A 25,638-nucleotide genomic window follows, 5' to 3' on the forward strand; every position below is an offset into this window, starting at 1 on the left:
CACGAGGTCAGTGTTTCCAGTCAAGACAGTGTGAAAGTAAAGAATTCTATGAAAGCCTCAGCACCATCAGTGCACCATGGGGTTCCAGTCTGCTCTATACATTGCAAGCACTGAGATTGGCCCCTGTATTATCAGTAGTCTTGACACATTGCAATGTTCCTCTATAATGGGAATCTTTACGGTGGCCCCCAGTTTATAAACAGGGCCCTCTGTGGGAGTATGGGTACTCTTGGCCAGTGCAAAGGAACCATTTCTAGGGTTTGCTTGAACTTGGAGAAACAAGTATGCTGTGATCTACATTTGGTCGATTTATTTTCACCGATTTAACCAAATATATATATATGTATTATGTATACACACACACGGACACTCACGTTTATATGAATATGCATGTTAGTGTTATGGGAAAGAGGTCTGGGGCTGGTGAGAAGGCGGTGCGGTAGAGGGGGGGGGCATGGGGAGGACCCCTTAACAGAAAAAAATGGGAGGTCGATTAAGGTCGCTCAAAATGACTCAAGCAAATGTTAAATGACCAATATTAGGTCACATGGAACTGTGGAACATGGGGCAGTCTGAGGATTTGGATGCTAGCTGGGAGTCGATTGGGAGGAGGTGCCATCACTCTTGCTGTTTCGGGGGCATCTGGGAAGCAGTCACAAAGGTGGGTAGGACACTGCTATGGATGCATTGTCTCCGGTCTAATTACAAGGTGCTGGCAATTTTGGGGGAAGTGCATAAGAAGACTTGGTCTTAGATAAGATTTAGTCGAGGAAATGATTGTACTGATAAACTAGGTGCACACAGCGGGTTGCGGCAACATTGCATATGGGTATTCTGTTTAATTCAGGCTATTCAAGCTTGGTCTGGCTGACCTGACATGTTCTCCAAAGTTGAAAGTAGACCTCCAATGGCATTTCATAGGACAATGATATAGCAATTGCAATCTTACTCCAATTATCCTAGATCGTAAACTGAGGAAACTACTCGTGCACCGTCGTCTGAAGGTGCTTCTGAGGCAAAGCCAGAAAACCCAGAATGCATAATCTCTCGATGTTTAAGACCGATTCGTGGTGTACGTGACAGCTTTGTGAATTGGCTCAATATCAAAATAGGCATGAATTCTTCCAATTCAGTTTGAGCCATGGACCTGCATTGGCTGGATTGGAGTATAGTCTTGAAGAATGAGAGGTATTGCGCCTGTGCACAGAGAGGTAAGGTACACCGATGAATAATGTACACTTCCATCCTTGACTGGCTGGGCCCTAGCTCTTTCAAGCCATCTCGCTTGCACCTGTGCCGCTGCCCTAGAGGTCCTGTTTTTAGGCAAATATGTTGGCAGCTGGGACGCTATTCATTTTTTCATGAGAGCTGCTGCGAAGTTCAGTTTTGATGAAAAGTTCTGAAATGTGTATCAATCATTGGATGGTAGAAAAGGTTTTGTGTTTATAAGAACTATTTTATTTCATAAATCATTGTTTCTCTTTTAATATTGTGACCATTTGGTTAATTATTTTGTTTTCAGAGAATTATATTTTTTTATTTAAAGAAGATTAATGCAATTTAACTATGTAGTGGTTGACAGCAATAACATGGTTTGGAATATATTACGCTCTTTTGAAAGTAATTCTAGACAAATGTTTGAAATTATGTATGCAACCATCTCTAAGCATAAACTTCAGTGTAAGCATAGACTAAGCATATACTTCAGCCTAAGCATAGACTAAGCATAAATACACTTCAGCCTAAGCCTAGACTAAGCATACACTTCAGTCTAAGCATGGACTAAGTATACACTTCAGTCTAAGCCTAGACTAAGCATAAATGTCAGTCTAAGCATAGACTAAGCATACACTTCCGTCTGAAGTAACACGACTCCAGTCTTTACCTGACTAACTATGAACAAATGTCTGTTTGCTTTTAAAAGTGGGGCATCCTGTCATCACGTCCGTCTTTTCGTTAAGAGAAAACAAGGCGCAAGAGCTGCATCCGTTGGACCATCAGGAAGGTGAGAGGATGCATGAATAGGCTACTGATGTCAGAGATTGAACTATTTAAGCTCTCCCTCCCCTCACACAGTCAGTGTGGATAGAGACTTCTATCCTATCATAGAGAGTCTATGCCGCAACGGACAGGGAGTCCCTTTCCTAGTCATACCCAAGGAAGAGGTGCCAGCAAACCAGGAGACCAGAAACGCAGACGTGAACCAGCCATCCTCACCCACATTCTCTCTTGGCCTCCCGCACCTCTCCTCCGGGGCCACCTTTTCTTTTTTCTCTGCCACTCCCATAAAGATATACCAAAACTGCATTTGCACCCAAAAGGGAGCTCAGCTGTGTGAACAGTGATCCCCCCCGGCGTGGCATTTCATTCTGTGAATTGGGCGTCACTTCAGATTCCTGAATTCCTGAAGCAGGCCCATGCCCTAAGTGTGTATAATGTATATAGGTCATGCTACACCATACTACCCTGCACCCTGCTGATTTGAATGCAAGTAAATGAAATAAAGACACTAGCACTCATGTAAGGGGGACCTGTGGGCTTGACTGATAATGAAATGTAGTCTGTGATAATGTGAGTCATTCATGCATGCATTCATTGCCTTATGAAGGAATAAGAGGCCACTAGCATCCAAGAAGCCGCTCATACAGTCTGACTTTAGATGAGGCATGGAATCCAACAGGGAACCTGCCCCATGCTGTGAATCTGCTTTGATCTCCTGCCTGCGCTCACACATCAGTAATGGCGGCCACCATGAAAAGCATGGCGGCTGCCATTCCTGCAGATTCCCCTTGCTATTCACACCAGCTAAAAGGAAACGTCCAGCGGGATCCCTGCGTCTCAGCGGGCACATGCAGGTTCCCTGCAGAGGGTGGGAAACACAGGGGGCAGATTTTCCACCAGAGGTTTGGGGGCACTTTGCAGTATATGCCCTCTTTTTCCTTTAATGTGAGGTTGAGTCTGCATTATACTTAGTCACACACTTTAAACACGGCGTCTGTGTTAACGTTTTGTGTGGGTGCTCCTGATCGAATGCACACTGTGGAGGTGGCCTCAGTGAGCTTTTTCTTACTGTACTCTCATTGGTTACTGATACATTTAACCCTTACCTTTTTGTAGATCAAGATGAGGATAGGGGACAGAGGAACTGTATTTGTGTCTGTCAGCTTGCAGCAAATCCTAGTACCAATGCATCAGTTTATTCATTCAACTGTCAGCTTCACAGTAAAAGTGGATCATGAACCATCTTGATCTAAGAGGTGAATCAATTGACTAAAAGCCGGGTGGACACAGAGTACACCTTACCCAACCAACTATACCAGAGTACCATGTATCAACACAGTCAGGTCTTGGTCGATTGGACGTGTGGGCTGCTGTGGACACTAAGCACTGCTAGCAGTCTTGCTAAGCTTGGCGTCCAGCCTCTGTACACCTGAGCTAACAATCCTCTCTTCTAATAGGTATCTCGGGCTTTCCCCATCTGTGGCTGCCTCTGTGATTTCAGCCACGTGAATGCTGCTGTTTTTTATTGTTAAAACAATGTCTGTCTTTCGAAGTGTTAGTGACCAGCAGGTCTTCTAGACCTGATCAGCAGAGTGTGACTGCCAGTGTTTCCTTTCTGGGCCCAATAAGCACTACCTGCTGCTCCTCTGGTTGGCACACAACCTTTTCCTGGTATATTTTCAGTTCCTGGCCCTTCAACAGAGTTTCCACTCGGTGTTCCTTGTCCAAGCTCTCTTGTACATACTTCTCACCTTATTTCTGACACTTTGCCTGAGACTCGAACTTGCAAATTTACTGGAACATACACATTCTCTAAGAACACACCTTTTTTCCCTCGCATCTCCATCCTCAAGCTCCTTCTTATCTGCCAGGATTTCTCTTGGGTGCTTCTCCGCCCTTTCCTCGGAGGATGTTCAACCTGAATTACGCACATTAGTGTTCTTGTTCACCCAAAAACAAACATGTAGGACTGGGCAGGACGATTCCTAATCAATTCTCATTGAATTCTGATAACAAGCACATTCCCTTTCACATAAGCCCTGAGAGGATCTGCCTGCCTTCCGATGAGGGGTAGTTCTCGCGTCATCAAGCAAATGGCACCAACACACACTTGGGTACCCTACTAACAGCTCAAAAACTGATGCCAACTAAGCAACATGTGGCGAATGCTTAAGGAGTTATTAGATGGCTGCATTTTTTAAATGGGCAATGCCAACATACCCTTTAGACAACATATTTTATTCAGGTATCACCTAATTACTGCTACACTTCCACGAAACAAATGAAGACTCATAACAAAGGCAACACTCATGTGTTTCGATGATACAGAGTGAAGAAACGGTATCCACGTCTGTTTTTCACAGCTGCTCATCACTCAATTATTTGCTAAGCATGAGTTTCTGCACACTCAGACTCCTTAAAGAGATGATCAAGTCTTTGCACATGCCTTGGTATTTATTCTCACCTTACCAAGTTTCTGATAAAGCCAAACTACATCTTATATTCAAAATTCATGTTTTCATTTACATCCAGACCTATTAGAAGCAACCTATTTACCAAAGTTTTCAGATCTCTTCAATAATTCAGACTCCTAATATATGTTGGTGTCCGAACCAGTTATTATTTTCCAAATTCAAGAGCGGAATTATGGAAGTTCTAACTTCATTGGTGCAAACTGCTGGTGTCGCAGACAACGGTGGGGATCGGTAGTGTGCAGAAGTTCAGGAACATCCTTCCACCAAAGATGTGTTTGCCAGTAAAGGACCTCAGCACCTTCCTCGATTTATATCTGTGAATCCAAAATGGCTACCAAGCATGCGTCATGCCTGTGGGCATGGTGAGCCAGGCTGGCTCTTGCATGTTCAAGATTCTACAGTTGCAATAAAGGCAGGGCACCAGTCGACTGCACCAATATCGGAACTAATTTATCCCAGCGAATCAGTTGGGATTTGTTACATTTGCCAGACCTCAGTTTATATTTATGATTTATGCAATATCCCATTTCACAGAATTTACCTGCCTACATACTGAAAAAGTATTACATTTGGTAGATAGATCGACTGGAGATCTATTTTCAGAGGTTTGGAGAAAAGCGGTTCGGGTCCTCACTGCATATTGATGGTCCAGCTCCTGTACACATCTGTGACAGGATGGAATTGCACTAGTTAATTTTACTGAGATCTCCAGTAGGGCAAGCAAGGCCTGGACTTTTCCCACACTCTTTGCACTGTGAATGGACATGCATGAGAATATTCAGACTGCTAAAAAAAAACAATATAATAGCACTTGGTCCAGACAATGTCACCCAGTATATCAAACGTCCAGTCCCCCCCCCATACCTCGGTTGCTCTGCTGCCTGCCCACCCCCAGGGGTTCTGACTGTAGACCTTATGGCCTTGCCCCAGTGTATCAAAGCTCCAGGCCCCCTATACCTCAGTTGCGGCGCTCCCTGCACACCAAGGGGTTCTGACTGCATACCTTATGGGCTTGCCCCAGTGTATCGTATCAAAGGTCCAGTCCCCCCATAACTCGGTTGCTCTGCTCCCTGCCCACTCAGGGGTTCTGACTGGATACTTTATGGGTGTGCCGTGATATATCGAAAGTACAGGCCCCACATATCTCGGTTGCTCGGCTCCCTGCCCACCCAAGTGTTCTGACTGCATACCTTATGGGCTTCCACAGAGAACCAAACCCTAGTTCTCTCCAGGCTGGACTACTGCAACAGCCTCTTCCTCAACCTCCCTGCTTCTGCCCTGCACCCTCTGCAACTCATCCAGCACAGAACCCTGAGACTTATCCTTGGCCTCAAGCACAGGGACTGCATCTCTCCTGCGCTGAAATCCCTTCACTGGCTCCCCGTGGCTATGAAAGGGGCCCCTAGGGGTCCCTTGCATTATGGAAACAAGGCAAGTCACCACACACGATAGATACGCCAGACACAAGGTTGTATTCCCAAAGCTAGGGTTTATTGCAAAGCAAATAGTCTCAGTTGGCCAACTCGGTCTCACGCCCCGCGACGTGTATCTCTAGACCTCGAGGGACGCAAGAGAGCGAATTATGTACATCAGTTACATATATACAAAATGCATATCATACAATCAGCTGTGACATGTTTAACACCCCCCTTTATTGGGTTTCTTTGAACTCGGTTTGATGATGGACAATTTCGACCAATATGACACCTTCAAATATCTATTCTAGCAACAATATGCAACCTTGCAAGTGTGGAGACATCTTTTCTTTGTTGAACAGAACACAGTGCTTCTGTTCTTGTAAGCGAGCTAAATACGGGGGAAGAGTCACATTCCAGACCTTGCTATCTATGAGGTGCTATTTGTGTCCTTGGAGCCGACACGCTCTACAGGGCTCGGAAACGGGGGGCCGTGAGAAGAGCATAATTCAAGCATTTAGCTGCTTTATTCTAACATATTCTACCATATAACGAGACTGGCTGGCAGCTGTGAAATGATTAAATGCCCTGCAGCTCTCCTTCAAGGCTACATTTGGGAGGGAGCCGGGCATTCCTCTCCAGAGCTGCCTACATTGTGTTTCAATGAACTCTTATTAGCCTTGTGGCCTTGCCCTTTCACGTTCAGACAACGATGTTAACAGTCGAGCAGAGTAAGCAAAAATGTGCTGCGAAGCAGTTTGAACAGAAAGCAATGAGCAATCGTTAGAAAACAAAATGGCGATCCTTTTTACATCAAAATGGCCGCTCATTGGTCAGACTCGGAAACCTGTATTTCTATCGTTATGTACATGAGACGGGACGGTTGGCCTTCGGCCACCAAAATACGTTTGCCATCAATTGTGAGAGGTGTCCATTTTTCTAGACCGACAAACCCTCCTTTTGGCCGTATGCCAAACGTCTCATTCATTCATTGTAACCTCCTCTGATGACGATAAGTCTGAAGTACCTATGTCTGAATTTTGCATGCTATTATAAGCATCATCATCGTCATTAATATTTATAGCCATTAATTCTTTCACTATTTTCATTTCATTCGTGTCTCCGTCATCCCGGCCATAAGTTTGTTTTCTTTTTGTTATCATATGCATACATCCCTTAGTACATCCCTCAATTATCTCAGTGCAAACTATCGGTAGGCAGTGTATGCAACAACAACACGTTATGAATATTCCAGACACTACTACTAATATCGCAATCAACTTCCATCCCCAAGAACGCAGTATTCCCCAAAACCAGGACCCTATTCCCCAGCCCCCTTCTCCAGTAGGGAGTTCGGAGCTTAAGACATGCATTTTTTTTATTGCTTCAAAAATCGTAGGGGAGTAGTCATCTACGAATACGCAGCACGCTGATCCCACAATTTTGCAAATTCCCCCACGATCAACCAAGATTACATCGAGAGCCATTCTATTTTGCAGCGTCATTAACCTAATTCCCTTTTCTTCCAACGTCATGTTAAATAGTATATCTGTCGTTGTGTTTATCGTATCTTTTAGTATTCTGGACAGCTGCCTTATGTTATAGGAGTTCACTATCCACATATAAAATAAACAGGATCTCCCACATATACTGGTTCTATTTCCCATTTTAGTACCGCTGCATTCATGCATCCAGTAAATGTTCCTACTGAATAGGAGCCTTTCTTTTTTAGACAAAAAGGGACAGTTCTCGGGTTGTAATTCACCATGTAAGAAGGGGGGGGTTGCATCTTTGTTCCCATCTGTCCTTACACGAAACGTCATCACAGATGTTTTAACTGGCGGGGACAATCTATCTTGTCTATTTTGTCGTGTTATTTTTCACGTACTTTTAGGCGTAGGTTCTGGGATCATCACTTGCGCTTTATGAAATATGGAACAACCCACAGGCCTCATAATTATTTCCTCAAAAACTTTCATGTTTGTTCTATCTAATTGACCCGTACTACTCTTATTCCACTTTTCATAAAACATTGCACTTAAAGATGCACTGCATGCAGAACTTAATGGTAATGGTTGTACATACCAGCCTATTCCTTTCCCCGCATGCTGCGGTAAATGGGCACACACCCAGCAATTATTTTTCTTTAGAATTACATGCGTCATGTTCATGATGAGTAATAGCGTATTGTTTCCATACCCTTCTCTGTGTCTCTCTTCCATTGGGGACAAGGTATAAGTAATCACCTGAACCTGGCTTTCAGTAGTGGACATATTAACTATTGGTAAGAACATTCCCAATGGGTGTATAGACTCCACATACCATAACACAAAGGCTGTCGTCATTGGTGCTACCACACTCATGAAGCACATGATTATTGTCAAAGCCAGCATACAATTTTTTTTACCATGCGTTTTCCCTAAGTTTACAGTCTTTATAACTAACTCATTCTCAGCAGCGGTGCAGGAGGAGGCTGAAACTGGTTCCGACATTTTTCTCACCGTCCTTCTTCTTCCTGACAAAGTTCGTTGTGGATATCTCTCTTCGTTGCACTTGTCCGGATGTGAATAAGTTCAAAGGAATTGTCAACAGTTTAGTCTGCCAGCTCTTTGCAGCCTGGATTGCTTATTCGTTGTAGGCAAGATCACTTGTCCTCTCTCACACTGCTCAGAGGACTTCTGAACAGTTCTCTATTGCCTTTGTACCATGTGCGCCCAGCTTGTCCGCTCTGGTTCAAGACACATGTACTTTTTATGATCGCACCGAGGAGCCGTGAGTCTTGAATTGTCCGACTTGCACAACTCTCACGCTTCTCTCCTCTACACCTCTAGTTCCTTCTCCGTCCATGAGCGGAACCAGAGGTTAGCATAAACACCAAAGAACTGTGGATCACTCTGTCGTTCGAGGCCGCAAATCATATCGCCTAACCTGGTATTGTGTGATCCGTGAACAGTGCCGGTGCACTTCCAGATCCAGGCTCAGAGTCAGCCTGTGGCGCAATGGCAGGTGCTGGTGTGCGCCGCGACAGTTTTGCGGATTCAGTGTTTGGCTCTGGCGCAATGGCAAGTGCTGGTGGGCACCAGAGGGGTACACGTTTAGTGTCTGCCGTTATTTGCAATGCAGATTTCGTGTGGGCCAACAGTGATGTAGGTTCTGCTGGGCAACGTTGGGGTATTCTTTGCCTTTCCCCCTTTTTGGCAATCTTTTCAGGATTTGTTTCGAGTTTCACTTCTCGCTCGGACAGATTTAACGGCGGTGGACTGGCAGCAGTTTCTTTCATTTCTGGGACCGCTATCTCTTTCCGGTCGTCCGGATTGGGCAAGTCTCTCAGTGAAGATGGGATCTTTTTGGCATGGGTGGCATGGATCCACGCCTTCCTCCCATCCACCCGTATTGCCGTCTGCGTTGCCAGATGCACTTGATAGGGGCCGCGCCACCTGGGTGCTAACGATGATTTTCTCTCGAAGTTCTTAAGCAGCACCCAGTCTCCTGGCTCCAGCGCGTGCCCCGGACCAGTATATTTTACTGGTAGAGCCTCCTGCACCTGCTGATGAATCAAACGCAATTTCTGCATTAAAAGGCCACAATAAGTGCTAAGTACAGGATGCTCCACTTCACTCAGTCGCTTTGGCTGAGGTGCGCACCAAACATTCGCCGGCCTCCCCATCACAATCTCATACGGGGAGAGCCCAGTTCTAGCCTGTACAGACGTACGCATGCACAATAGCGCTATCGGTAATGCATCCACCCAACTCAACTTGCTCCCTGCACATACCTTGCTAATTTTTGACTTGAGGATTCCGTTGTGCCTCTCAACAAGACCGGCCGAACTCGGATGCCTCGAACTATGAAATCTCTTATCAATCTGAAGACCTGCACATATCTGTAATACCAATGCGCCCACAAAATGTGGACCGTTATCTGACCATATGACACGGGGCAATCCAAAACGGGAAAAGTATTCTTTAAGCATTACTTTTGCCGTACTCATTGCTGTGCAGTCTTTTAAGGGATATGCCTCCACCCACTTGCTGAATGCACAGATCACCACTAAGACATATTTCAAGTTTTGGCACCTCTCCATCTCTTCCATCTCTATGAAATCAAAATAGATTACCTCAAAAGGCATAGAGGGCGGGCCGAAACTGCCTATTGGAGTCACTGTTCCCTTTCCTACATTGTGTTGTAAACACGTAATGCAGTTCTGCTCCAACCTCTCTGCATTCTTCTTTATGTTTACATTCTTCCATACCGTAGATCGGTGCTGTATTATTTTCTTGGCACAGATGTGGGTAGGGCTGTGAGCCATTGTGACCATTGCAGTTACATAGGAATTTGGCAACATCCAGTTTTTAGTTCCCTTGTCCACCCAACAACCCTCTAAATCTAACTCAGCAGAGCCCTCTGCCCACCATTGTATCTCATCGGCCTTGGCTTCAGCCTGCATCTCTTTGACAGTGGCAATTCCATCTTCTATCATACAGGGTACTTCCTCAGTCTGGACTGTCATCATTTTATTATTCAAATCAGTGGCAGTTTGTTGCGCAATTCTGTCTGCAAATGCGTTTCCCTCTCCCACTTTGCATGTTACCTTTTTATGTGCCTCGCATTTCACTATTGCTAGGCGCTTTGGAAACGTGAGTGCAGACAGCAATCGTACAATCAAAGGGCCATGTTGAATTCTGGCCCCATGCGATGTCAAGAAACCCTCTCTCAGACCAGAGTCGACCAAAGTTATGAACCACCCCAAAAGCATACTGACTATCAGTATAGATATTCACGTTCAAATTTTCAGAAATCTCACAGGCTCTGGTCAATGCTATTATTTCTGTGGCTTGTGCCGAGTTGTAGGGGATGATTCTTTTGCTTTCTACAACGCTCTCTAGGGTAGTGATAGCGTAAGCGGCAGTTGACGTGCCATCAGGTAGTTTAAAACAAGCGCCGTCACAGAATAACTCTCCATCTGGCTCCTTTTGTGGGATGTCACTTAAATCAACTCTCCCCTTCGTTTCTTCCTCAGTGACCATTAAGTAATCATGGGGTGGTGATTCGTTGTCACAAATTTCTTCTGTGGGCAGTGGCATTAATTCTGCAGGATTCAAAGCGCTACACCTCATAATTTGGATATGGTGCGCGAATAAGATAATTTCATGTCTTGTCAGTCTAGCAGAGGTGAGGTGTTGCATCTGTGTCCTATTTAATAGGACATCTATGGCATGTGGCACCATCAGAATTAAAGTATGCCCCAATACCATCCCTTCCATTTGTTTCACCAACGCAGCAGCCGCCGCGACAGATCGCAAACATCGTGGCAGTGCGCGCGCTACAGGGTCCAGCGTAGAAGAAAAATAGCTGCACGGCCTATTTCTTCCACCTTGTTCCTGTGTCAAAACAGCCAATGCACATTCTTCATTCTTGCATACAAACAATCTAAAAACTTTTTCATAATTTGGTGTGCCCAAAACTGGAGCAGAACATAATGCAGTTTTCAATTGATCAAACGCTCTCTGACATTCTTCATTCCACTGCAAAGGTATCACTGCATCCTTCTTAGTTAATAACACCAATGGCTTCACAATCAACGCAAAATTACCGATCCACTGCCGGCAATAAGAAGCCATGCCTATTATGGCTCTGACTCATTTCTGTGTCTTTGGAATAGGCATACAAGAAATACTTTCTATGCGTTCTGGCGTTAGCCTTCTCCCTTCTTTCGAAAGTAGGTAGCCCAAATAAGCTACCTCCTTTCGATTATATTGAGACTTCTTCAAACTAGCGTTATGGCCATGTGCCGCTAGGTGTGACAGTAGTAATACGGTGCGCTTTTTACAAATCTCTTCTGTATCAGCAGCGATCAACAGATCATCTATGTATTGCAATAGTACACACCCCACTGGTAATTCTAGCATGTCTAGCTGCTCTTTTAACGCTCTACTGTAAATACTCGGACTTTCCGTATATCCTTGTGGAATGCGCGTGAATGTAAATGATCGTCCCCCTAATGTGAACGCAAACAAATATCTACTGTCCTTGTCCACCGGAATGCTAAAGAAAGCATTTTTTAGATCAATTACACTAAAGTATTCTGCTGACGCATGTATCATTGTCAATATTGTAGTGACGTCTGGGACCAAAGGAAATTGTGGATCTACTACTTTGTTTAGCGCGCGCAAATCAATTATGAAACGATATGGTACTTCATTGCCTCCTTTCTTATACACTGGAAGAATCGGGCTGTTACATGTTCTGCCTGTAATTTCTTCAATTACCCCTAATTTCACCAAATCTGAAACAATACTTTTCAATCCTCTCTCTCCGTTAGCCGAAATTTTATACTGGGGAATTCTCGGCAGTGTAACTCCTTCTTTCAAAATGATCCTCACTGGCTCTATCTTCAAGCATCCTACATCGTTATCATGCATCGCCCATATACAGGTTGGCACTTTTCTTAACTCTCCTGGCAAAGTTTCAGACATGAATTCTGACACGGGGGCATTTTGTGGCCAAATCGTCAGAAACACCCCGCCTGACATGCAATGTATAATCACACCTAGCTTTTTCAACAAGCTTAATCCCAACAGGTTCTCTCCACAATTTTCTGTTAGGAGAAAGGGACAATGTTCAGTGAATGGTCCTATGGTAACTGGGACTGGTTGGGACACTGGGTTTATGACTGGTGTACCTGCGAACCCTACAGAAATATTCTTTTGCCCTGACAGTGGTATAGCGGGAACCAAGTGATTGTCTATTGAACACCTTTGCGCTCCTGTAACTACAAGGAAGTGGTGCTCCTCATTCCCGACTCTCATTTCTACGTAGGGTCCTCTCTGTTTCACAGGAATAGACACTGGTTCCGACCCCTGGCCTGGGCTGTCCTATTGGGGAAATAACACATCATCCGATGTGTAGTCACTACTATTACTGTAATACGTATTTGGTTGTGTATTGAAAATGTTCCCATTCTTTCCTCTATTTCCCCCACTCTGATTCCCATACTGTTGGTTTTGTTGACCCTGACTCTGGTTAGGAGGACTTTGGTTTTGGGCTTGGTTTTGATTACCTTCATTATTGTGGTGCTGCTGCATACTATTCCTATTTGGTCCATTGGCTCCTTGGTGCCCTCTGTGCTGTCTTCTCTGGCCAGATCCATTTCTATTCTGTAAATGTGGACATTGCGCTCGCCAGTGCCCTTCCTCCTTACAGTATGCACACTGATTTGGTCCCAATGGCCCCCCATGCATATTCAAATTACTCTTCCCTTGTGCGTTCCCTCTTCCTCTATTATGTCCTGCTACTTGCTGCAGTAACACCCTTGTTTTCAGTATGTATGCTTTCAAGTCTTCCCCCACCTGTTTTAACAACAATAATTCATCCACCATCGCCTTTCGCCCCGGCGATGGTAACTGATGCCGTCGATTATGTGGCCCTAGCACTTCCTTCCTATCTCTCCTGATATCCATACCCCTGTACCCTGGTGCAGTAAACATTTCAGCATAATCATTATCCAATTCATTTTTTAGCTCAAAAAGTCCATACACATGTTCCCTTACTTCTTCATCTCTTTCTCTACAGCGTGCTAATGCATTCAAATCTAACAATCGCTGCGGTGGTAATTTCCCAATTAACTGTTTCCATCTCTCCACCAAATATTCACCCATGCATTCCAACACTACCTGTCTTTCGTTGCTTCTTCAGAAGTCATACATCGAAGCCAATGCTGTGGTCCCATCATTCCCGTCTATATACATCTCTGCCTGTTGCTGCAATTCCACCTTCCTTTCTTTGCTGATCGCACTGCAAGTTACCCTTGTGCATCTACTTTGTTCAGTCCCGCCTCTCGCCCCCGTGGTTTCAACTTCAACCCCTGGAGGGACGAACGGTACCGAGTCTGTATCTAGGGCGGGAGGTGCAGATGGGACAATAGGAACGGGGAGTGTCTGCTGTGGGCCTGGTTGGATAATAGGAAGTGTTACGTGCGCGGTCTGTGGCTTTGGGAGGGCTTGAGCTACGGGAGGGGCTTGAGCAATAGTTACTTGCGTGTTTGGCCTCGCTTCTGATCTTGGACCTTGTTTTGTATGGATCAATATGTTTTCCATCACTTCATCTGCTATGTGCAATTCTCGTTGTGGGTATATTTTTTCTATATTCAACTGGTCACATCTACCTGACCTCCTTAGACTCTCCATCCACTCCTCCTCCTCCTTTTCTTCCGCTACTTCAACTTTCGGTTTATGCCTGCGCGCATGCTTTGCTCTGCTTCTAAATCGGAGCATTGCTTCCCTTCTCCAGTCCTTAACGATATCACATGCTGCGGGACGCGCTTTCTTTCTTATCAACACCCTTTCCAGGTTATCTATTCTCGCTATCTCAAAACTACCATTTATCGGCCACTGATGGTCTTCTTGCTTTCTGGTTTGCCTATGCCAAGTCTCACAGAATATTATCGCTCCCACACCATACTTCACGTACATCTCATACGCCGGCGTTCCCCCAGGTGGTGCAATTTGGCCATCTTCCAAAGATTGTCTACCGCAGCGGAAAAACCCCGCTAGGGTGGACAAAACCCCAGGTGTCATGTCACGCGGGAGACTGGGGTCTGCCGCTCCCATTTCCTCCTGGCGAGTCTACCCGCGCGTTTGCTTTCGGGGACTCGCCGGGAGGGGACTCGCCGGGAGGGGAGCGACGGGCTACGGGGCTGGCGGCCTTCGGCGCATGCGCGGAAGACCTCTCTCTCGGTTCCGCGCATGCGCCGTGGACCGGGCTCACCTCCTTGGTGGGGCTTGCTTTCCAAGCCTCGTTATGGGTCCGCCGGCGTCCGGAAACGGAACGGCTTGCGTTCCAGGCCTCTCGGGCGCCGGCGGCCCATAAAAGAGGCCGCGAGTTTCAGCGAGTCGCGTCTCAACGCGGTTCGCTTTGCTCGCCTCGTTGTTCCTGCTTCCACACTTACCTGTGGCCTGTCCTGGGCCAACCTGCTTCCACACTTACCTGTGGCCTGTCCTGGGTCAGTCTGCCTCCAGCCCTTACCTGTGGCCAGTCCTGGGCTAGCCTACCTCCAGCCCTTACCTGTGGCCTGTCCTGGGTCAGCCTGCCTCCAGCCCTTACCTGTGGCCTGTCCTGGGTCAGCCTGCCTCCAGCCCTTACCTGTGGCCTGTCCTGGGTCAGCCTGCCTCCAGCCCTTACCTGTGGCCTGTCCTGGGTCAGCCTGCCTCCAGCCCTTACCTGTGGCCTGTCCTGGGTCAGCCTGCCTCCAGCCCTTACCTGTGGCCTGTCCTGGGTCAGTCTGCCTCCAGCCCTTACCTGTGGCCTGTCCTGGGTCAGTCTGCCTCCAGCCCTTACCTGTGGCCAGTCCTGGGCTAGTCTACCTCCAGCCCTTACCTGTGGCCTGTCCTGGGCCAGCCTGCCTTCAGCCCTTAACTGTGGCCTACCTTGGGCCTGCCTGACTCCAGCCCTTACCTGTGGCCTGTCCTGGGTCTGCCAACCTCCAGTACTTACCTGGGTCTTGCCCTGAGTCAGCCAGCCTTCAGCTGTTCTCACTCTTCCTGTCTTGCCTGTCTCCGAACTTTATCCTGCAAACCTTTGGAACCATCTGCACCAATCGAACTCCTCTATCAACTGCAAATACCTCGCTGTACACTGGACCTGGAAGATTCATGGTCTCGACAACCAACTCTACCTGGACTGTGGTGTCACCCAGCTGAGCCTTCAATCCTCTTGTCACGCTTTTCTGGAGAGTACTTAACGTGACATTGGGGGTCGGTCCATCCTTCACCCAGTTCCTCTTTTGGGTGGTGGAGAGGCTGATTCCTCGTGCCGCTATTTCATCAGTTTCCGGACTCCAGACTGGCGGCCTCTGCAAGACCATCCACCAAGACTACAGGTACGCGGTCCTCTAGGGCCAATCAGCTTGACAGATTGAGACGCCTGCCTTCTGATTCAGAGATGGATGAATCACAAGATATGAGGAACGAGTTGCTAGCACTCAGAGCCGAGATGACCGCCCTGCATCAAGAGAATCAAACATTGCGTCAATTGATAACACAAGGAGCACCCAGTTCTTCTCAAATAGAGGGACCATTGGCTCACACATCACCCATCAAATTCGACGGAGATCCTAGACGGGTGGCGGAGTTTTGTAACCACTGTAGGATACACTTTCTCTTCAGGTCTACCCACTTCAACAACGATAGGGCCAAGATTGGCTATATCTTGGGGAACCTAACTGGGAACGCATTAGCTTGGGCAACTCCGTTTGTGGTTACGAACAGTCCTATTTTGAATGACTTTGCTGCCTTTGAAAAGGCCTTCCTGGAGGTATTCCAGACGCCTAACCTGGCTTCCGTCGCACAGAATCAATTGATGGACTACAAACAGGGAAGCAATGACATCATCACCTACATCAGCCGCTTCCGACTTTTGGCTACTGACTCTCAGTGGCCCGTAATTACACAAAAGACTCTGTTTCGTCGAGGCCTGAGAGAGGAGTACAAGGACGAGTTACTCCACATCCCCGAACCAGAGAGCCTTCAACTCTTGATTGATCAAGTACTCCGTATTGACCAAAGGTTAACCGAACGAAAGGCTGAGAGACGTCGGCTTGACAGAAGCGGTCCCCGGACGACCAACTCACCCGCTGGTTCGTTTGGGTCAACCGAGTCCGGACCTGAGCCCATGCAAGTGGGAGCCATGAGAGGGCCTTTGTCGGAAGAAGAGAAGAAACGAAGGAGGTCTTTGCGTCTGTGTCTTTACTGTGGAGCGGCTGGGCATTATTTGAGTACGTGTTCTTTACGTCCGCAAAAGAAGAAGTCGGGAAACTAGGAGACCTGTCGTATACAGGAAGGGCAACGACAGGTCCCATCTCTTCCTCAGACCCTTCGGTTATTTGTTCCATCCATCGGCCCATGCAACCAGCGGTGTTACAGACCCTAAAGGTCCGGATTAAATTACCAGACAAAGACCTGGACGTATCCGGTCTACTGGAATGTGGGGCCTCCGGCAACTATATCGACGAAACATTCGTCTCCAGACATAAGATACCACTCATTTCCAGACCTACACCTCTACCGGTGGAGCTTATTGATGGTACTCCCTTGTCTTCAGGACCCATTAGTCAGTTCACGGTCGGACTGGCTCTTCAGATTACTGATCATTACGAGGAACTTGCCTTTGATGTTATTAAGTCACCTAACTACAAGATGGTCTTGGGATTACCATGGTTACAACATCACAATCCTTTGATAGACTGGAGAACCCAGACCTTAACCTTTTCATCCGAAAGGTGCGCTCAAGGATGCAAGTTACCGGTTTCCACCATGACCGTTTCAACTTCTCTAAAGACGGACAACAATGGGGTTCATCTATGTTCCACGTCTCTGGTCCCACAGGTATATTCCGAATTCAAACAGGTTTTTTCTGAACCCGGCAACATACCCCTTCCTCCACACCGGTCCTTTGATTGCTCCATTGACCTGCTACCGGACCACGTTATACCCCATGGGAAGTTGTACGCGTTGACCCGTGACGAGAAGCAAGTTCTTCAGGAGTATCTGTCCGAGAGTCTAGAAAAAGGGTACATTGCACCATCAAAGTCACCTGCAGGGTTTCCCCTGTTTTTTGTAAAGAAAAAAGAAGGCACATTGAGACCCTGTGTCGACTATCGTCAGTTGAATGATATAACAGCCAAGGACCGGTACCCTTTACCATTAATTCGCAGTATCCTTGAAACCCTGCATACTGCGCGAATCTTCTCCAAATTGGACCTCCGCGGAGCTTATCATTTGGTGCGCATCAGGAGTGGGGACGAGTGGAAGACAGCTTTCAAGACATCTTTTGGGCATTTCGAAATACAGGGTTATGCCTTTCGGCCTATGTAATGCCCCCGCTGTTTTTCAACGATTCATGGACCACATCTTTGGTGACCTGTTAGGATTATCCGTTTGGGTTTATCTGGACGACATTCTGATATTCTCCAAATCCTTGGACGAGCATGTGGAACACGTTCGTGAGGTCCTTCATCGGCTGTCCATCAACAATCTGTTCGCCAAGGCAGAGAAATGTAGCTTTCACCAACCCAGCATTGAGTTCTTGGGATTTGTTATCAATCAAGAAGGAGTTGGGATGGATCCCAAGAAGATTGGAGCCATACAAGAATGGAAACGTCCACACGATATCAAGGCTCTCCAACGCTTTTTGGGGTTCGCAAACTTCTACAGGCGCTTTATTCCACACTACTCGCAGATCTCAGCGCCTCTCACCAAACTAACTAGCAGCAAGATCGCTTTCGAATGGGATCCCGTGGCTTCCCAGGCATTTGACGCATTGAAATCAGCCTTTATGGCTGCCCCGATCCTGCGCCATCCCCAGGAAGAGTTGCCCTACATCGTAGAGGCCGATGCTTCCAGCTTCGCGGTAGGAGCAGTCCTTCTCCAGAAAGATCCAGCCACGTTAGTGGAACATCCAGTTGCCTATTATTCTCGCAAGTTGAGTCCCAGCGAACGAAACTACGCGGTGATTGAAAAGGAACTGTTGGCCATCAAGACCGCATTCGAGGAATGGAGACATTTTCTCCTTGGAGCTCGCTTTCCTGTGGAGGTGCGAACAGACCATCGCAATCTGCAATATCTTCGCTCCCTGCAATGTCGGACTCCTCGTCAAGCCCGGTGGGCCTTCTTCTTCTCTCCGTTCGAGTTCCATGTTACTTATATCCCGGGAACTTCCAATATAAGGGCAGATGCTCTCTCCAGGTCTCTGGAAAATGCAGATGGAACGCATTGCCCAGAACTTCCACTGATTTCTCCTCGCCATTTTCTGCTGGCCTTGTCCTCTCACCTTAAGTCCATCGCGGAAGCTACTCGGTTGGATCCCGAAAGAACGACCCTTCTTAGTCAGCAATCAGTTTCAGAACGAGAGGGACTGTTGTTTTTTCATAAAAGACTCTACATACCCAGAGGAGCCGTTAGAAGGGGCATTCTACACGGATTCCATGATTCACCCATAGGAGGACATCGTGGGGTCAGAGCCACTCGAGAGATGATATCCCGACAATTCTGGTGGCCTGGTTGGGCGACTGAGATCCAGAAGTACATCGACAGCTGTCCAATATGTGCCCAGTGCAAGGTTCCCAGAAAACGACCATTGGGTTTGTTAATGCCCACCGAAATAGCTCCCTATCCATGGCATACAATCGCTACCGATTTCATTGTGGATTTGCCTCCATCGGAAGGGTACACCTGTATAATGGTGGTTGTGGACAGCTTCACCAAACTGGCCCATTTCATCCCATTCCGGAAGATCCCTACAGCTACTCAAATGGCTTCGGCATTTCTGCATAACATCTACCGGTTGCACGGCCTACCAGAGAAGATCATATCGGATAGAGGAACCCAGTTCCTTTCATCATTCTGGAAACAGGTGTGTAGTCATCTGGGAATACATAGAGCTCTAAGCTCAGGCTACCACCCACAGACCAATGGGCTAACCGAAAGGACCAATCAGACCTTGGAAGGGTACCTCCGTTGTTTTGCCAATGCCACACAATCTAATTGGAAAGATGGGTTAGATCTGGCCGAGGTGTCATACAACAACACCGTTCATGCTTCCATCGGAGTCAGCCCATTCTTCTGTTCCACTGGTTTACATCCTCGGTTGATGCCTTTCCAACCAGTTCCATCTAGTACTGTTCCTTCTGCTGATGGTCTGGTCTTACACATTCGGAACCAACAAGAACTGGCACGCAAGATCTTAAATGAAGCCAAAGATCGGATGAAGAGACTGGCAGACAGGAAAAGGAGTGCAGAACCCAACTTCCAGGAGGGTGACAAGGTGTGGTTGTCCTCCAAGAACTTGCCTCTCCGCAATTTGCCCGTCAAACTGGCCCCTCGTTATTTGGGACCCTTTGTTATCACCAAACGGTTGTCCTCTGTAGCCTTCCGTCTTCGCCTACCCTCTTCTTGGCATGTGCATCCTGTTTTTCACGTGTCCCTGTTGAAGCCCTATGTGACCGATGCTTATGGCCGCACCTCTCCTCGTCCGGCCTCTGTTCTAGTGCAGGGCGTCCCAGAGTTTGAGGTACACGAGATCTGTGATGCCCGTTACCGTAGAGGGGTGCTCCACTATTTGGTTGACTGGAAGGGGTACCCAGCCTGTGATCGTACATGGGAACCACGCCAACACGTGCATGCTCCCCGGCTGGTACGTGAGTTCTACGTACGGTTTCCCTGGAAACCTGGTGCTCCGGGTCTTCCTGGGAGGGGGCATAGTGTCATGTCACGCGGGAGACTGGGGTCTGCCGCTCCCATTTCCTCCTGGCGAGTCTACCCGCGCGTTTGCTTTCGGGGACTCGCCGGGAGGGGAGCGACGGGCTACGGGGCTGGCGGCCTTCGGCGCATGCGCGGAAGACCTCTCTCTCGGTTCCGCGCATGCGCCGTGGACCGGGCTCACCTCCTTGGTGGGGCTTGCTTTCCAAGCCTCGTTATGGGTCCGCCGGCGTCCGGAAACGGAACGGCTTGCGTTCCAGGCCTCTCGGGCGCCGGCGGCCCATAAAAGAGGCCGCGAGTTTCAGCGAGTCGCGTCTCAACGCGGTTCGCTTTGCTCGCCTCGTTGTTCCTGCTTCCACACTTACCTGTGGCCTGTCCTGGGCCAACCTGCTTCCACACTTACCTGTGGCCTGTCCTGGGTCAGTCTGCCTCCAGCCCTTACCTGTGGCCAGTCCTGGGCTAGCCTACCTCCAGCCCTTACCTGTGGCCTGTCCTGGGTCAGCCTGCCTCCAGCCCTTACCTGTGGCCTGTCCTGGGTCAGCCTGCCTCCAGCCCTTACCTGTGGCCTGTCCTGGGTCAGCCTGCCTCCAGCCCTTACCTGTGGCCTGTCCTGGGTCAGCCTGCCTCCAGCCCTTACCTGTGGCCTGTCCTGGGTCAGCCTGCCTCCAGCCCTTACCTGTGGCCTGTCCTGGGTCAGTCTGCCTCCAGCCCTTACCTGTGGCCTGTCCTGGGTCAGTCTGCCTCCAGCCCTTACCTGTGGCCAGTCCTGGGCTAGTCTACCTCCAGCCCTTACCTGTGGCCTGTCCTGGGCCAGCCTGCCTCCAGCCCTTACCTGTGGCCTACCTTGGGCCTGCCTGACTCCAGCCCTTACCTGTGGCCTGTCCTGGGTCTGCCAACCTCCAGTACTTACCTGGGTCTTGCCCTGAGTCAGCCAGCCTTCAGCTGTTCTCACTCTTCCTGTCTTGCCTGTCTCCGAACTTTATCCTGCAAACCTTTGGAACCATCTGCACCAATCGAACTCCTCTATCAACTGCAAATACCTCGCTGTACACTGGACCTGGAAGATTCATGGTCTCGACAACCAACTCTACCTGGACTGTGGTGTCACCCAGCTGAGCCTTCAATCCTCTTGTCACGCTTTTCTGGAGAGTACTTAACGTGACATTGGTGGTCGGTCCATCCTTCACCCAGTTCCTCTTTTGGGTGGTGGAGAGGCTGATTCCTCGTGCCGCTATTTCATCAGTTTCCGGACTCCAGACTGGCGGCCTCTGCAAGACCATCCACCAAGACTACAGGTACGCGGTCCTCTAGGGCCAATCAGCTTGACATGTTTCAACCTCCCCTTGGTTAATCAACCTTACCCAGGGCGTTTGATTTTGCAAAGTCAACTCTCAACCAATATCAGGGTTATTTTGAATCGGGGTATGACTCACCTGATAAATCAAATTGTCCTCCAGGACACAATTCGTCTGTATACTGACGCAACCAATGACGTTGTGTCTGCGTTTCTTGGCTTCTGCCTTGTTTCGGGATCCTCGCCTCCTTGTTCTCTAGCCAGATACGTCGATCAAGGATCAGATGTGTGCAGATCTGCAAAGGAATCTCTCATCACTTCCACAGGGCGCCCCGAACACCTATTGATCCCGGTTCGATCGTCCCGTCCTCGTCGTTCTCCGCCTTTACTCAATTACAACATACACGATGGAACAAGTGGGGGAGAGTCCCTATTCGGGCGCCATCTTGAATGGGGCCCCTAGGGGTCCCTCACATTATGGAAACAAGGCAAGTCACCACACACGATAGATACGCCAGACACGAGGTTGTATTCCCAAAGCTAGGGTTTATTGCAAAGCAAATAGTCTCAGTTGGCCAACTCGGTCTCACGCCCCGCGACGTGTATTGCTAGACCTCGAGGGACGCAAGAGAGCGAATTACGTACATCAGTTACATATATACAAAATGCATATCATACAATCAGCTGCGACATGTTTAACACCCCCCTTTATTGGGTTTCTTTGAACTCGGTTTGATGATGGACAATTTCGACCAATATGACACCTTCAAATATCTATTCTAGCAACAATATGCAACCTTGCAAGTGTGGAGACATCTTTTCTTTGTTGAACAGAACACAGTGCTTCTGTTCTTGTAAGCGAGCTACATACGGGGGAAGAGTCACACTCCAGACCTTGCTATCTATGAGGTGCTATTCGTGTCCTGGGAGCCGACACGCTCTACAGGGCTCGGAAAAGGGGGGCAGTAAGAAGAGCATAATTCAAGCCTTTAGCTGCTTTATTCTAACATATTCTACCATATAACAAGACTGGCTGGCAGCTGTGAAATGATTAAATGCCCTGCGGCTCTCCTTCAAGGCTACATTTGGGAAGGAGCCGGCATTCCTCTCCGGAGCTGCCTACGTTGTGTTTCAACGAACTCTTATTAGCCTCGCGGCCTTGCCCTTTCACGTTCAGACAACAATGTTAACAGTCGAGCAGAGTAAGCAAAAATGTGCTGCAAAGCAGTTTCAACAGAAAGCAATGAGCAATTGTTAGAAAATAAAATGGCGATCCTTTATACATCAAAATGGCCGCTCATTGGTCAGACTCGGAAACCTGTATTTCTATCGTTATGTACATGAGACGGTTGGCCTTCAGCCACCAAAATACGTTTGCCGTCAATCGTGAGAGGTGTCCATTTTTCTAGACCGACAGCTACAAGGATCAAATTCAATTCAAGACCCTCTGCATTGTCCACAAGGCTTTCTGGAGCCTGTGACCTACTTACCTTCAACGTTGCCTTCCAAAATACTGTCCCTCTCGAGCCCTCTGCTCATCTACCGCCAACCTTCTGCGAGTGAGCCGGTTCTCCAAGCAGAGATTTGGAGGGAGATCCCTTTCCTTAGCAGGTGCCTCCCCCTCTAAAGCAACCTCCCTGCCATCCTCGCTCTTGAGCCTGAAATCCTCAAGTTGCGGAAAATCCTCAAGACCTTCTTTTTCTCCTCTTCCTTCTCCCTCGCCCTACCCTGCTAACCTAGCTCTCTGCTCTTCCTTCTCTCCCTCCTCCCATACAGTTTATTGACTGGCCGCCTGGTGTACCTCAGAGTCTCACAGGTCCCAGGCACCCCTGCCAGTCCTTCTGCAAGGCCATGCACTACACTGCACTTGTAATAAAACCTTGAGAGCTTTTCTCTGCACTTCACCAGTCTCTACTGACTGGGCGCATTTGGTCCACTGCCCCTCCTTTGCCCTCCCGCACTTGCACGATCTGTATACAGCCCTGCCTGAAGATCGTCTATCTGTTCTCCCTTGTCTTCACCCCTTAATGTGCACTTGAAAAAAACGCAGAATCGCTGGCAGGCCTATTTGCTGTATCTAAACGGTTGAATGTATCATATTCACTTAATCTGCCTGTGCAGACCGTTATCGTCTCAGACAATTCAATGGCTCTGAGCGACTGTTGTTTTTCCCAGTGTTCCTTCTGTCCTGTGTATAGGCGCTATATAAATAAACATTACCATACCATAAAGTCCCATGTGAGTGAAACCGGGGACCATCTCTTAGTTCATGCACATATTCTTGAATGTCCAATTCCACTTCATAGCAGTTCACAGCATCTCTTTCAGGACCGTCAAACTGACAGACCTCTCTGCCTTTGGAAATGTGGATCAGAGTTTTGCCTTATCTGCAGGTCCCTTGAGGGTGTCTGCTGAGCAGTTTAAAGCATTTATATCAGCAATGCAGTAATGCATTACACAATGTAGCTCGCAGTACTCTGCAGTAATGCATTACACAATGTAGCTCTGAGTATTCTGCAGTAATGCATTACACAATGTAGCTCTGAGTACTCTGCAGTAATGCATTACACAATGTAGCTCGCAGTACTCTGCAGTAATGCATTACACAATGTAGCTCGCAGTACTCTGCAGCAATGCATTACACAATGTAGCTCGCAGTACTCTGCAGTAGAGTCATGTGTTACAATTCAGATCAGAATGCGCCACAGTAGCAGAACAATAATGCACTACACAACTCTACAGTGGCAGTTGTCAATGATGGCCTAAAGAACACACAAATCCTCAGAAATGGTTCAAGGGTTTTATCTGAGGTTTTGAGAAAGGGCTCACTAAAGGCTGTCCCTGTCTCTCTCCCTCTCTCATCTAGTGCGGGCTGCTCCCTCCCTAGCTCAGACTTGTCTAAACTCCTTAATAGTCTCTAGTGACCAGTAACCCTAATATCTAAAGATCTATCCGACTCAAACTAGTGATAGTATAAAGGGTACAATGTCCTTTCATCGCCTGCCTGTTCATCCCCAGGCTTTTTAACGTGCACATTACATCGAATGTGCTCATCACATGTTTTAGGGGGTAGGTGGGAAAGGGCAGATAAGGGTTTGGGCGGGTGTTTAATAGCAAAAAATAAGTGAGGGGAACCACCCAAAAAATACAGAAAAATAAAACGATGAGCACATTCGATGGAATGTGCACGTTAAAAAGCCTGGGGATGAACAGGCAGGCGATTAAATGACATGGAGCTGTATAAAAGCAGGACCGTTTTCTCACTGTCTCCCTCAGTGAACAATCTAGATGGCCCCTGACCTACTCTTCACTGTCCCTTTCTTGGACTGGTTGCTTGCTGGCTGTTCTACCACTTAGGCTGCTGGTACTGGAAGTCCCAGGGGACAAGTAGATATAAACTGTCCATAATTGGGCAGTGCAGGTATTGGGTGATCGACAGTGGTACTTATTTCAAACAGGTAAAAAACAAAGGGACTGGGGCCCTCCCAACTCCCACACTCTGCCTTGATGCAGGACTGGCTCTGGGATCCCTGTGGTAGGCATCCCACCCCGGGATGAGAGGGGTACACAACCCCTCTTGGCAGGGTCAGCTTTATGACCATGTCACACAGTACAGTAGAGCTTTACAATGCAGATCAGAGTGCTCCGCAGTGGCAGCACAGTAATGCATTTGAACGTAATCCACACTGCTCTGCTATAACAGGAACAGCAATGTCTTACAGGACGCATATCAGAATGCTCTGCCATAACAATACGATGTGTTATGACAGAATCTACGCTGTTATGCAGCAGCAGTACAGTAAAGTGTTGCAGGACACAGATCACAATGCTCTGCTGTAACAATATGATGTTTTATGACATAATCCACGCTATTCTGCAGTAGCAGTACAGTAATGTGTTGCAGGGCGCAGATCAGAATGCTCTGCCTTAACAATACGATGCATTATGACTTAATCTATGCTGCGCTGCAGTAGCAGTACAGTACGTTATGACATAATGCACGCTGTACTGCACTAGCAGTACAGTAATGTCTTACAGGACGTAGATCAGAATGCACTGCTATAACAATACGCTGCGTTAGACATAATCCACGCTGCTCTGCAGCAGCAGTACAGTAATGTCTTACAGGACGCAGATCAGAATGCTCTCCCGTAACAATACAATTCGTTATGACATAATCCATGCTGCTCTGCAGCAGCAGT

The 25,638-nt window shown here is 47.7% G+C and overlaps 1 protein-coding gene across 1 annotated transcript in view; it reads left to right on the forward strand.

Moving 5' to 3' along the window:
* The window catches only part of LOC138489313 (homeobox protein CDX-2-like), a 153,325-nt gene that overhangs the window by 85,349 nt on the left and 42,338 nt on the right, over positions 1 to 25,638 (forward strand). The window contains exon 6 of the mRNA XM_069617013.1: positions 1,925 to 2,005. Within this exon, the coding sequence (XP_069473114.1) occupies positions 1,925 to 2,005 (81 nt within the window). The remainder of the gene's footprint in view (positions 1 to 1,924; positions 2,006 to 25,638) is intronic.

This window comes from Ambystoma mexicanum, chromosome 9 (genome assembly GCF_040938575.1).
Source record: "Ambystoma mexicanum isolate Mex_15411 chromosome 9, UKY_AmexF1_1, whole genome shotgun sequence".
Lineage (NCBI taxonomy): Eukaryota > Metazoa > Chordata > Amphibia > Caudata > Ambystomatidae > Ambystoma > Ambystoma mexicanum.